Source organism: Phalacrocorax carbo, chromosome Z (assembly GCF_963921805.1).
Source record: "Phalacrocorax carbo chromosome Z, bPhaCar2.1, whole genome shotgun sequence".
In the NCBI taxonomy this organism is placed as follows: Eukaryota; Metazoa; Chordata; class Aves; order Suliformes; family Phalacrocoracidae; genus Phalacrocorax; species Phalacrocorax carbo.
The window spans coordinates 15,704,535-15,718,579 of record NC_087548.1 but is presented as its reverse complement, the minus strand read 5'-3'; the positions used below and the strand labels follow the sequence as shown (position 1 = coordinate 15,718,579).

Here is a 14,045-nt window from a genome sequence, read left to right as displayed (position 1 = left end):
TGTTGCCCAAAGAAAGTGTAAGCCTTCAGTCTGTACTTGTGAAGTCAAAATGAGAGCAGATGATCCCCTGTAAGTTTTCTCAAAAATAAATTAACTGTAGTGACAGACTTGGGCTGTTTCCAACAAATTTTGTAGCCCTCTATGGCTGTGAAGAGAATTGCAAATCATGGATAGGTAAAACAAATTCAGAAGCTATTTTGGCAGAAGGGAAAGGAGGAAGTGCTTTGAAAATGAGCTGACTGACAAATGGTGTTGGGGGAGTGCTAGCCAAAGCTAGCAGATTAAGTGCCCTACGCAACACGGTTTTGTGCTCATAACTACAGCTTCCAAAAGAGAGAGGCTACGTTACAAACACAGAAGTGGTACGCTGATTAATAACCCCCCTGAAGAGGGGGGTGTGTGGGAGTCAGCTAAATCACCATTCTATCTTTGAGGAAGCAGGATACTTGTTTTAAAATATGAGCCTTTCAACACAACTGCACTAAGTATAGTGATGGAGAAAAGCTCTTTCCAAGTTAAAACAAGTTTCCTTGAACAGTCACTGAAATAATGAGAGAAACTTGCCACCCTGTGTCACAAACTGCAACTGGGACAGGCAGTTACTTGGTGACGTACTTTTGCTAACATTGGTGTTGTAGACTCCCTTGCCTGGACCACGACTGTCAAAATGCATGCCACGCACTTGTACAAGCACCACGTCGCTATTCAGCTGCCTGAGCTCGTGCTGTCCCGCGCAGGGTAAACTCTCCTCTCCCACCCCCTCGGTTCCCTCCAGACCAACCCTCAGGCTCAGGATTTCTTCAGAGGAGGACACTTGGAGTAAATATGTAAAAACTGGGGTAGTTGCAGGCAGCGTGTTCAGTTGCATGCATGCCAATGAAAAGTATTCCTTCCTAATACAGGGAACTCCAAAATTAGGTGGGAAACCACATCTGAATCATGTAGAAACTAGAAACGAGGTAGTTACCTCTGATGGCTTGAATATAAACTGGCAAGAATCCAAAAATGGATTCTCTGGATGCCTTCCTGGTGCCCCAGGCATAATTTGAGCACTGTGAGCACAATGAGCACGGGATCAATGAAGTGTATGTGCATTCTAGGATAAAAACTTGCAAGTTTCATTTTGGAAGGGTCCAAACTGAACTCTTAAAACATTTATTTTAAATAAATGAAATATGAAAATACTATGAATTTATTTGTATATAACAATAACACTTTAATATTTAGTCAAGGAACCATGAAATCTAAAAACTCACTACTTACATTAAGAACTCACCCATTACAACTCAGTACTTTAATGATAAGATGACAAATTCTCTGAGGGATATGGAAACGCTTGTATCATTATGGTGTGGCTCTTCTGTGAGTGGGAGCAAACTAGGATATAGGACTTGTGCCTTGGGCTCTCCCCGTTTCTAGGGTGTGAGGCTTCAGGTGTGTCGGGCACGTAACGGAAGCGTTAGGTGTTTGTTTGGGTTCAGCCCTGTTAGTACCTGTCTGGGGCTCAGAGTTGGACCGTGTCAGCTTCGCATCACCCTGGAACATCAGTAACGCCTGCATTCAGGCAGGCGGTCCTGCTGCTTGACTAGCACCAGATGAGTCAGAATTAATTTCAAACTTTTTCATCATGAGCCACAAACACATTTAAGAACTATTTCAGTGCTACAAATTATTTCATGTTAGAGCTAATATTTAGCACAACCTAATTATTCAGCAGTAACAACATTCCCACTGGCGACACCACAACAGCAAAAGTAAGGCTAAAGATTGGCTCAAATTTTAAAACTTTAAATACCTTTTTAAATGGCGACACCTCACTAAAATACATACACCGAATCTTGCCCGTGCCTACCTTTATACATGTCAAGAGTCGTTAATATACGCAATAAAGAACCTCAAAAAAATACAAAAGGGCATTACTGAATCATTTAAAAAAATACTTATTTATAATTAAAGTTTTGTCAAAAACTATTGTGATCTTTTATAGCTGCAGGTAATGAAAATACTCAAGAATTATTCTGCAATTTTACAGTACTGAAGTGGAAGATTAAAAATAATCATTTCACTCTTATTTACTTAGATTGTGGAAGTGTCTGTGTTTTCTTAAAAAGTACAATATGGCTAATGTTAATTCTAAAAGTCTGACACCATCCCTTTGTTAGGTAAGCTACCACAAGTTTCCAAGTACAGAACCTGTACTCAAAGGAAGAAAGCAGTAAGAATAAAAAAATTCAATAATCATTAGTTATGTATGTAAAAATCTATATCGATACAGTGAAAAAATACTACACAGCTATGTCAACACAAACAAGTAAAATTCTGCCACTGTATCCCTTACTGCACTGCAGCACTTTAAAAACTTTTTTTTTTTTTTTTTAACGTAGAAAACCCCTTATCTCGGTATGTGCTGTTGCCAATACGTGGTTCCCGTAGAACTGCACCTGCCGCTCAGACGCAGAGCAGGGCACCGAGCACAGCTGCAGCCTCGGGCTTTCTACTTCACACCCCTGAAAATCATCAGCCCACATTACACACAGCTGACAGGAATCTGCATCCCCAAAACAAACGCTGCTACCTTTTCCTTTCACAGCAAGTAATCGGAATGTTTGTGACAGGCAGAACAAAACCAGGTATTGCTCTGGGTGGCACAGAAGGGGAAAATTCAGCTCTTAACTAGTAAGAACCTTATTCAATAATCTATAATTAATTTTGTAAGTGTATATGATATTACAGCCAACACATCCTGTCAAGGAGCACGCGCGCCCTTTGGCACATCACACGATATAGTAATGGCCCAAATCCTCTCAGACAGCTTTAGACCTCAGGCTTCTATTGTTCAACTGCGATTTCTTTCTGACAATTTTATTCCAATAAACACCAAGCAAATTGAAATAAAAAACCTTCTTTGCTATTGGGAAAGCTACATAACCAGGAAACAATTTGTTTATGAACAAGGAAATATTTGTATTACCTGTTAAAAATAAGATGCTTAAATATAAATAGCATCAGAAATGGCTAACAGACGACTCTGTTTTATACTGCACCTGTATGAAGTTATTGGTTTTATAATTCGGGAGGTTTTTTTTGTGAAGTACTTTCAACTCTTTCTAGTAGTAACATGTGACATCAATAAAAGCTGCTCCTGGCCCTGAGAAATACAGTATTTCATAGTTTGCTACAAAAATGCCCTGCTTCCAGAGCTGCAGAGCAGTGACTTCTGCTTTTTCGACTTCTCCCTAATTTAAGAATACCTATCTCAGCCCGAGAGGTGGCTCTTTGTACAGTGAAAACAAAAAGGTGCTAAAATATTTCTCTGCAGAAGAATTCCAGTGGCGAAACAGCAAAAAGGCCTTTCCCACAGGAACAATTACTAACTAGATTCTGAGGAGTTATGAACCATTTCAGTTTAATGGTTTTTTTGGTACGTGAGAATATTTTGGAATACTGTTACTATTCCTCACAAATTGAACAAAGTATTAGAATTCTGCAAACCAGTTTTTAAAGGCAGCCTCGTACCATAAATTAAAATTGTAAAAGAAAAGAAACATAAAAGAAGGATTTACTTATTGTGGAACACCGGCTTTGGATAAATACATTTGAAAACACAGCAGGGTTTAACAGACCCCTAAAAAATTTAGCTGTTTTAGATTGATTCTGTTTGCAAACGTTCTGCTTTTCTTACCCTCTAGGAAGGTGAACTGCTTATGAAAGGCTGTGGCAACACAGTTGAAGCAAATGCTTCTGAAAGCTTTCAATAGCGTTTTTTCAATTTACAAAACGTGAAAACATCTTTCAATTAGTAAAAAAAATAGTCTAATATATAAACCTTTTTTAAAAAATTCATTTGTGAAGGAATGTCGCGTAATTACCCAGACTCATATCCATTCACTCCTCAGGTACTGGTAGCTATCTCCTCGTGACACAAACCCCTCTCTGTCAACCCACAGAAATGCATACATGGCCAGTGAGCCCAAGCAGAATAGTCATTCAGCTTTCCCCAGATTTTAACTATTATAAATTACCATTTGGACAGCATTAGAAAGAAATTGAAGCATACAAGGAATAAACTATATTTTCTTTTTATATCAAAATGTACTCTTGAAAATGTGTTTGGCACAGTGCTAATTCATATAGTTAATACTAAATATTGCAGGATACAATAAAACCCTGGAGTTAACTTGTGTTTACACCCTTTCAGGGATAAAAATAAGAAGATACCAGTTATTCAGAAGTCAGCCTATACAAACTGTATAAACAATACTTTATGTCTTGTTTTGAAAACCACTGATATAGTAAATTTTACATAAAAGACTGCAAAATAATATAAATGGATTTGAACAGATCTTTACAATAAGAAATTCAAATGGAAACAGACAAGTAACAAAGAGAAGTAAAAAAATTTATTGCAGTATTCGTTCCACCAGATTTGCTGGGGATCCCTTTTCTTGTATTACTTCAGGGTGACCTAATACATCAAAATCTACATTTACAAAAACTCCTCCTGCAGATAGGTCATAGATACTGCATGCTTTTTTTTTTTTTTTTTGCCTTTTTTTTTTCCCTTTTTTTTTCTTCAACAGAATAAATTATATATCCAGGAGATTCTGCCATTTTACAGCCTGGAAAAACAATGCTTCCCTGGAAACTGGGCTAAGCTAAAGAAAGCCATCCGCTGCTAGGTTAAACTCCAAGAACACTTTATTAAGAACATTAACAGACTAATTTCCAACATTCACTTGTTTATTTTTTTTTAAACAGAAAGTTTTTTTTTTCAAGATATAAACAATTTTTGTTAAACTATAATACAGTGGGAGTAAAAATGAACTGAGAAGTTTCTGCTGCACAACAGCGAAGGAAGCTCCCACAAAAATGTTTACCAAACATTTCCTTCTTTTTTCCCGCGTCCCAGGTTCCATTCTTACTCTTCATTTAACTGATTTTTTTTTTTTTTTTTTTTTTTTTTTGCCAGAAAGTTGGTATTTCAAGTTTTTCTGTTATTTCAATTGCTGTAAATTTGGCTGCATGTACAAATTCATTAGCTGGAAGTTCCATCCTTGGCGGCATACAGCGATCGTAAAGTCTGCACAACTTTATTAGTCAGCTTATTAGCACTCGTTAGAGCAATTTTTTTGTAAATAATGTCTGACTCTTTAATAGTGTCTACCCAAGGCACCAGTTTGCGGCCATCACGGCGCTTAGCCTCAGTCCAGGAGCCACTGTAGGAGCCTGCCATCCACTGAACACTGAAGCCATTGCTGGTTTTCTGTACTACTCTTGCAATTTGTGGTCGGTCTTTGTACTTTGGACAGCAAATAGCGATGACATCCATGACATCAACACTTTCATTCATCTGTGCTGCCAACTCCGTAGAGTCTGAATTTCGTTTTGACCTTCTCAATGACTAAAACATTGGGGGGAAAAAAGACCAAGTGTTACACAAAAGAACTTTAGTGAAATTATTGCTTTTATTGCTTTTAATCCCTTGACGCCGGGAGTTGGGATTTCCCGGCACACATTCCATTGCCGGCAATGAGACGCACCGCGACCGCCAGCGCCAAGGGGTTAACATATCCTTGTAAAACCACATACTCTTAATTTGTACCCGTGTCTTTATCTCTTATTGATATATAAAATTATATATACACATGAATCATAAAGCTACATAAAAACTTGGCAACAATAAAAAGGATAACACACAGTACATTCCAAAGGAAAATTAATAACTTTTTATACGGGATAAATCTCATTTTCTAGTTTGTTTTTTTTTTTTTATTGTCTTTTCTGTTAAACTTTCTACAAAAGTTGTATAAACGGTTAAGTAGAGAATCTCTATCTACAAAATGCTTTCTTTCATGTGGATTACATTACTTGGTGTACATTTAATATAATAGACTGACATTTATAAGCACATAAAAATCATTTTACGTAATACGCTGCGAAATACGTTGACTCCTCCTCCGCCTCACCCCTGAAGTGCCTCCTCCTCTATCCTCCCCATCACTTTCATCGTCCTCTGTCTCAGCTGCATTGTTTTTAGGGCTGCCTCCTCCAAGCAGCGAGGTAATTGCTTTGTTCCGAGCATTTGTGCTAGCTGACACCTCTCCATCTTCCTCCTCTTCATCAGGATCCAAATGTTCCATAAGGAGCTTGAACTATTAAAAAACCAGATTAGTCCACATTGTAACTTTCAAAATGGACATTTATATCACACTATATTAAATAAAAAGCAAATGGCAAGGTAAAGAAACAGGGCAGACAACGTCAGGCTTGAACAGCTTATGTTTGGTCTACAAACTCTTTACTTTCCTATCTTTTTCTAGTAGATTTGTAAAAACTTTCTTCCTGTGTTTCCAAAATAGCAAGTTTTCTCTAATTGCTATTTAAAGATTGTGTGTGTCAGGATGGGAAGTAAATACACTAGAATCTAGTCTCTGTTCCTGTGATGGAAACTGTCAGGGATAAAGTCAGCAAGTTATATGGGAGATGTATACAATATAGCTACCAGAAATTAGAAAATACTCCATAAAGATGAATATCCTTTAGTTGACATTAGTTTCCATTGTGTTTATGCTTATCAGAAGTCTTTGAAATATAGTCCTACTATATATCCTGAAAGGAAGTGGTGAGTTATCAGTCTATCGCATAAGATTCCTAGGAACTTAGCATTTCGAAATGTTCTTCCAATACATCTGCATCTATTTTCAAGTTTATACTGTGTTACCTAGTTTGAAAGGATTTCAGGTTTTCTGCAAAGCAACTTTACTTACATCTAAGTATTGTTTTACTATACTCCTCTTCACTTCTTCAGTGATCTTGGAATTAGCCATATCACTCCGCAGAAAATCCAGAGTTTGTTTCGGATGGAAATGCACTCCTGTCTTCCTGTTTATCGCTTTGTCATACACTTTTGCAGATTCAGATGGAGAGTATTTCTGAATTTTACTGTTTAAAGAAAATAAAAGGGAAAAGCTTTTAAGGAAAGTCAAAAGTAATTTCAAGGAAAAGCTTTTAAAATCTTTCTTCAGTATAAGTTATATTTTAATCATACCATACACAACAGACATCCTGGTAATAAACGAAATTATTGCTTTTTCTAAGCCAAAGTTCCATTACATTCAACTTCTCACATTCATGTTTTTAATCTTACACAAATCTATTGCTTAAACAATGAGTTACAATCAACTTTTTTAAAAAAAACCTTCCAAACTTAATCCTTACCAAAAACTCACTAGATAATAACATAGCCTATTATCTAAATATCCTTACCTATCAGAGAATCCACAGAGGTTCTTTAAATGCTGTTTCAGCATCAAAAGTAATAATATGCCTTGGGAGACATTTGCAAATTCAATTAAAGGAGCTGAATTTTCTGGTAAACATTTCATCACAGCATTTATATCATTTTCTTCATCAGAATCTGAATCAGAGTCTACTCGTTTCCGTAACCTCCGAGGCTTAGAAGCTTCCTCCTCACTTTCACTCTCACTACCACTGTTACTGTCACTCTCAGTCTCCTCATCTGATGAAGGTTTTCTTTCCTTTTTTTTGTCTTTCACCATAGACTGCAAGACAGAGAAGTTAACACACATTCCACAATTAGACTAAGTAGCATCATGTAAGTTTCTAAAAAATCTTTCCAAAATCATTACTGGCTTAACTGGCAAGAATTCCGTGAATAATGTTATTAATTTATAACTCAATATTAAGAATTAAAATTATTAATGGCAAAAAGATGCTGAAAATTGATCCAAAGCCCACATTTTTTGCAAGGTGGGTACAAAAGGAACCGAAGCAACAAGTACTCCACCGGCATTTTATTCTTAAAAGACTGCTCAGGTTCATTAGCAGTGACAGCAGAATGCAGTAGAAGGCCAAATACAATAAATCAGGAAGAAAAATCTGGTTTTCTTTCACCTGGATATAATTTCTGTGGGTCACATAGATTCCTATATGTACTTTGGTACAGACTAGTCCAAGATGGTTTTAATCCTTGTCTCTTAAAATTCTATGATGCTAATTACAGTGCTGACCTGAGAAACACTCAAGTCACCTCACAAAGTATTAATAAGAATCAGTTCTACTACTTGTAGAGCTACAGAATTTCACACGTGTGGTATTAATGCACACAGTATGATTCTTCATAAAACAGAACTTAAGATGCCTTAAGCAGGATCTCATCCTTTCTGTGCTGGGTGCACCACTGGTCCCCAGTCTGAAGAATGTACTGTTTCTTTCCAGCAGATTGAAAAGCGACTTTGGTAGGCTGAGAATTCAAAGCAGTGTACTTTCTAGGCATCAGCTCTTGACTTGTCCAGTCTGACTAGTAAGTACATTTTAGAAATGGGTTTGCTTCCTGACAGTTTGCACCTTCTACTGTTAGAGTTGTCCAAGAAACGAAGATGTTAAAGTGTTTAAGCAGCAGAGGCCTTTTTCTTACAGGGTTGTATATTGTGTAACAACAGGTACTATACCATGATTCAGGCTCTTATATGCTACCTTAAGAAAAGACATATTGTGCACTCTTTTCTTGCAATAAACAGTGTATTTAAAGTCTCTCAAGCAACACATATACAACAAATACAGCTATTTCACACCAAAATAAAATAGGCAACTGGATTTTATTATTAAAATTATACAATCAACCACAATAAACTAGTATTTCATGATGATTCTGGGTCATGTGCTTCCAGATGCATGGAATTAGTTATTATTCAGCCACATCAGGGAAAGATATAGATTTGATATTAAGATGTCAAAATTCATCATTCTTTTTTTAATAATATAAGCAGCAATGTAAGAAAATTTTTTAACTAGAGTCTACCAGATGCAGGCTAGAACAGAAAGGATTGCCCGTTTTTACCGACTGGTTACAAAGTAATGCACCTGGTCCATACCACAATAATGGTACTGTATCACTGAAAAATCAGCCAAATTACGGAGAAGCTTATGTTACCACCAAAATAAATATACTTAAATATAAATTTGCATACCTCTTTAAATGACTGCAGTAGGTTGCTACCAGAAACTGATAGTGTAATGTCTATATGATGCATTATAAACAGCGGCTCTTCCTGTGTCTGATAAGGAAAACAGGCTAGATTGTCTGCTATGTACAAGAGCATATTCACCTCTGTTTTCTGGAAGTTAGAAGAAAAACTACATGTAAATACACCTACAAACAGCTTAGATTTATACACTTATCCTGTGTTCCTAACAGTCTAGTGCAAAAAACATGATAATACATACCCCCCAAACCCACTATAAACAACATTTATATATGCAAAATTTAGTCATACCTGAAGATACATTATTTCTGATCAGTCCAAACTGGGTATAGAAAGGTACAGAACGATGCAAAAGTAACAAATGCATTCTGTTATACAGTAAGACTACGCAGGTAAATGCCTTACATTACAAAGCAAAAGAAAGTACATTAGGGAAATAAAGTTATCAATAATTATGCCATAAAACTACACTATAAAAGCAGAATTTAAGCTTGTAATGCTGTATTTTTATTTCTTTTTAAGTGAAGGAAATGTGATGCTTACTGCAGTATCATCAAAGAGGTTGAGTAAAGAAATTAGAAACGCTCGTCTGTGTTGACGGTTCCCTCGGATCATGGAGTACAGGTGTGAACACAATGCACTGGATGATTCATCATGTCTAAAACCTCTTACAGGATCCTTTGGGCAGGTATTAATTGCCTGTTGTACCTGGTAAGACATCTTCATACCAGCCACTGCTTTCATCTGTAATGAAAATGTATTTATTTTTATTTAAACCATTGCTTTCAAAGCAGTAAAACTTAGTCCTTTTAAGTGGATGCTCATCTGAAGTTTAACTTTAAAACATGCACTGATGCGATATTACCTTTTGAGTTGGCAAATGGATTAAAACCAATCATTTTTGATCAGATGGCAGAGATCAGAATGTCTTTTGAACTGCTTTCACTGTAAATTCTATTAGAAGCACATAGCTGATCTGTTTACCCACTACAGCCAGATATTCCAATTTAAACAATTTTCAAGAATACAGAACTGTTTTCATACATGAACAGATGTACATTTTATCAGATGCCTGTGCTTTATGTCATTTGTAATGAAACGAACAATTGAATCTGTATTAGTACAATAGGACTAACAAACAGAAAATGAGGGGGTTTTTGCATATATCCTGTAATTTCCAGCTGATTTTACGTACTCCAAGGCTCCTGCTCTAGTTTCAGAACAAACTAAATCTCTAGTTAGGCTGCATATCCAGCTCTCCTCATACCACCTCTGCTGCTGTTCAGCAAATTTGCCTATTCATCTATACATTGTCTTAAATCCCAGCTGCCTACATAGCAAATTTTACCTGCTGGACCTCACCTACTGGATTAGGTATCTGTTTGGATGCCACCAACACTGCAATGCTCCAACTGCAGTGGAATACAAGCAGATATGAGAAATCCCACAATGTAGTACAAACACTGAACCTAGACTGGGGCCTTCTGAAAGATGGAGAGGGTGGTGCAGCTCAATTTCAGATCTTAATCAGATCTCTTGGCACTATGTCACAACTACAGAAGTCCTCCCTTAGCCCTCAGATTTTCCTTTTGGCAAGGCCCCTCAGATCTACAGATTCCTATGTTCCTTCTGCTTAGATTACAATTCATAAAGCCTTGATGCCTTAACATTATAATACATACATAAACACTACGGAGTTCTACTTTTACAAGGTGTTCTCTTCCCTAGTCCACTGATATAGGAAATCATTGCTAAGCATTATGAAACAGCTGTCCTTACTTCTTATCAAAAAATGCTCTTAAGTACTATTCCACAAGGGAAATATTAATTAAATTAAAGGAAATTTTGGACTGGAAGAGACACTTCAAATTATTATAACCTTTCTATTTCTAAGAACTGACATCTCCAAACAGGGGAAAGAGTCAAGGTCATCTTTACAACTCCTTATAGTTATTGTTTATTTGTTACTTTATATTTTTTTTCTGCAGCTGAGGTATATTCAGGTGTTAAACCATTAGAGAACATAACAGCATTTTGTAAAACGTTAAATGAGAATTACTTACGTGAATGAACCCAGCATATTTTTTGTCTATTTCCACCAACTGCTGGTCAGCTTTATTTCGCATAGAGGGCTCTGGATCTGTGCCCATAGCAATTAAGTACGGCACACACTTGAAAAATAAATGAAATTATTATTCAGAGTCATTGTACCTCCTCTTTCTCAGTCTTTGTTCTTCTACTACAATATTGTTCTTATTATATTCTGACTACTACAGAACTTAGAATAGGAAGCTCTATGCAACTTAATACCTGACTACTTTCTGCAAGCAAATAGTACAAAATACACAAGAGACCAGCACTATAAATGATAGAAGTCGTGTGAGGTTTCAGGCAGTATTTAGTTTTCTCTCAAAGTCCAAAGTCAATTTACACTTCAAAAAATGCCATTTAAAAAAAAAGAAGCACCACCACTTATGACTGGATGTGCACAGTGGCTGCAGTATAGAAAATAATTACAAAACCATTATGTAAGCAAAGAATAATGGAGATGATAACTGAAGTTCTGACACTGACTGTGGAATTCTACAGTGTTTGGCAGAGATGGGGATTGAGGTGGAGGCAAGTGAACACATTTTCCAGGATAAAGAACCAAATTAAGAAAACAACTTGGCATACACCTAAAATCTGTTAAGAGAAATATGCTCCAGTACATGCTTTTTAGGCACTGGCTGGGCTTTTGTATATTGATCCCAAAATAGAAGATACAGCATTTGGAATCTCACTGGCTAAACAACATAAAAGAGATTTCAAAATATGCGTTCTGTAAAGGCTCCTTGCTACAACAATATAGAAATTACTGTAACGTAGCTAGAAAATAAAAATGGAAATATATGTAGCAAGTGTGAAAACCTCTGAAAACTTGAGTAACAAAAAGTCCCATCATAAAAGCCTACCATACCTGAACAGGATGGATGAGACCTTGGTTTAACGTGAGTGCAATGACATTTAGAGCAAAGTGGCGTACGCTGGACTGGGTATGAAAGAAAGCCTCAAGGACCTGTTTGAGATATAGCTGCATGATGGAACTACTCATCCCTGAGGAAATATCACCCATTTCTTTCAGGTCTTCCTGTTTTGCTACTTTTTTCCCTGTAAAAAGGACAAAAGCAATAGCACACTCACCACAGTATAATAATTTACTTTGCCATTACTTCATGCAAGCTATCTTTAAGCTTTACAGTACATACACATCTCAGCTGCCTTAAAATGGTTTATCATCTCATGAAATATAGAATAGTCTGATGGTAAATATACTCCAAAAAACTAAGAGACATGACTGTAATTAAAGCCTTGTTCCTTAATAAATGTTTCTCATTTTAAAAATTTCTTGGGTTGTATTTATTATTTTCTATCTGCAAATTAACCTTAGAGATTTGCTAAGAAGTACTACTGCCATCATTACAGCAGGTATGCATTCTGGATTGCTTCTGGGATTTATACATCTTAAAAGTAAATAATATACATAATATGAGTATATAATAGTAGAATCATAGAATCACTGAAGTTGGAAAAGACCTGTAAGATCAAGTCCAACCATCAACCCAACACCACCATGTCTCCTAAACCATGCCCTGAAGTGACACGACTACACGTTTATTGAACACCCCCAGGGATGGTTACTCAACTGCCTCTCTGCGCAGCCTGTTCCAGTGCCTGACCAGTCTGTCAGTGAAGAAATTTTTCCTGATACACTTTGGGTACAATATTACTGATCTGATAATCTTAAGTGAGTCAGTTCACATATATAATTGTGTGCAAGAAAGTTAGGTTTTGCATGCCTCATTAGCACAGAGGAAGAACTCAACACTTACAGTCTCTGTCTGCCTGCTGCATACGTGTATCTTCCTCCTGCAAGTAGGTCTGGAGGTTTTTTAAGACCTGGATTTTTAAGTTTACTGAACAGTTCTTATCTGAAAGAATGCTGTTGTACAGAGTCTTCACTTCCTGTTCGAACATTAAACTTGGGTGTTGTATAAATGCAAATCCTAAGAGTGGAAAAAAGAGGAAATATTCCATGTTATGATCATCTAGAAATTGTATTTCTGCTTTTTAAGTCTTTTTTCAAAATAAAGGTTTGAAATTTATCTCCTCCCAACAGCATAGCTTTTTCTAGTCCAAACAGTATTGCTTTTCCACATGGACCCCATTCATAGCTTATAAAGAGTTCTGTTAGCCATGGCAGTTCTATTAACGATGACTCTGTCTGATGGATAAAGATGGGGTGTCGACCCAGGGCAGCTGCACTGTGAAGAGTTATACAGGTCTGGAACATGTCCAGTGTATTGGCCTGCATCTGAATGACAAGGAGCTCTCACAAGAACAAAGGAGGAACACTACTAAGAATTACTCATTGTTTTTCTAATACATTTGGAGAAAAAACATTCTGCTGAAACTGTGAAGAATTATTCATATGGAGACAGAGCAAATGTAAAAAAATTGATAAATATCACAAGCAGTTAAAAATAAAATCTTAAAAGAAAAAAACAACAGTGAAAACAGTAAAATTTAAACCTCTTGCTGTCATTATTCATATACCTATTAAGGTCTTCTCTTGAAAATTATCTGAAGTGTTCCCAAGACTACATTCTGTTAGAAGACACACACTATAGAACTGTTTTTTAACTGAAGCCTTACCCTTGTTAAGGAACTGTTGTTCTTGGTCTGTATTTCATAAAAACTTTTTAAAATTAGTGACAGTATATACCATTTTAGATTATGTATGTACCTTTAGAAGTGCTGCTGACAAACCCTTACAGAGTATCATAAAAAAAATAGTAATGGGAACATAACATCCCAATTTAAATTATGTTTAACTACATGTTTGGGTTTTTTTAAAGACTGTTCAAGAAAAGCAGACATTAAATGTATTTTTAATGACCACAGGAAACTAAGATTCTGAATGAACACAGAGAAAGCATATGAAGAGAAAAGAAAAATGGGAAGAAAAAAATGAAAGCACATAAAATTATGCAAAAGCAA

The 14,045-nt window shown here is 36.3% G+C and overlaps 1 protein-coding gene across 7 annotated transcripts in view; it reads right to left on the bottom strand.

The window, feature by feature from the left end:
• Positions 1–4,054: 4,054 nt before the first annotated feature.
• Positions 4,055–14,045, bottom strand: part of NIPBL (NIPBL cohesin loading factor) — a 160,309-nt gene continuing 150,318 nt past the window's right edge. For 6 of the 7 annotated variants that reach the window (XM_064438875.1, XM_064438876.1, XM_064438879.1 and 3 more), the window contains 9 exons: positions 12,878–13,051; positions 11,965–12,155; positions 11,069–11,176; positions 9,549–9,749; positions 8,991–9,137; positions 7,267–7,562; positions 6,768–6,942; positions 5,967–6,152; positions 4,055–5,401 (listed from right to left, as the gene is read on the bottom strand). In XM_064438875.1, the coding sequence (XP_064294945.1) occupies positions 5,036–5,401; positions 5,967–6,152; positions 6,768–6,942; positions 7,267–7,562; positions 8,991–9,137; positions 9,549–9,749; positions 11,069–11,176; positions 11,965–12,155; positions 12,878–13,051 (1,844 nt within the window). In that variant the 3' untranslated portion in view covers positions 4,055–5,035. Of the gene's footprint in view, positions 5,402–5,925; positions 6,153–6,767; positions 6,943–7,266; positions 7,563–8,990; positions 9,138–9,548; positions 9,750–11,068; positions 11,177–11,964; positions 12,156–12,877; positions 13,052–14,045 lie in introns of all 7 variants that reach the window. The other variant, XM_064438877.1, reaches the window with a different exon arrangement.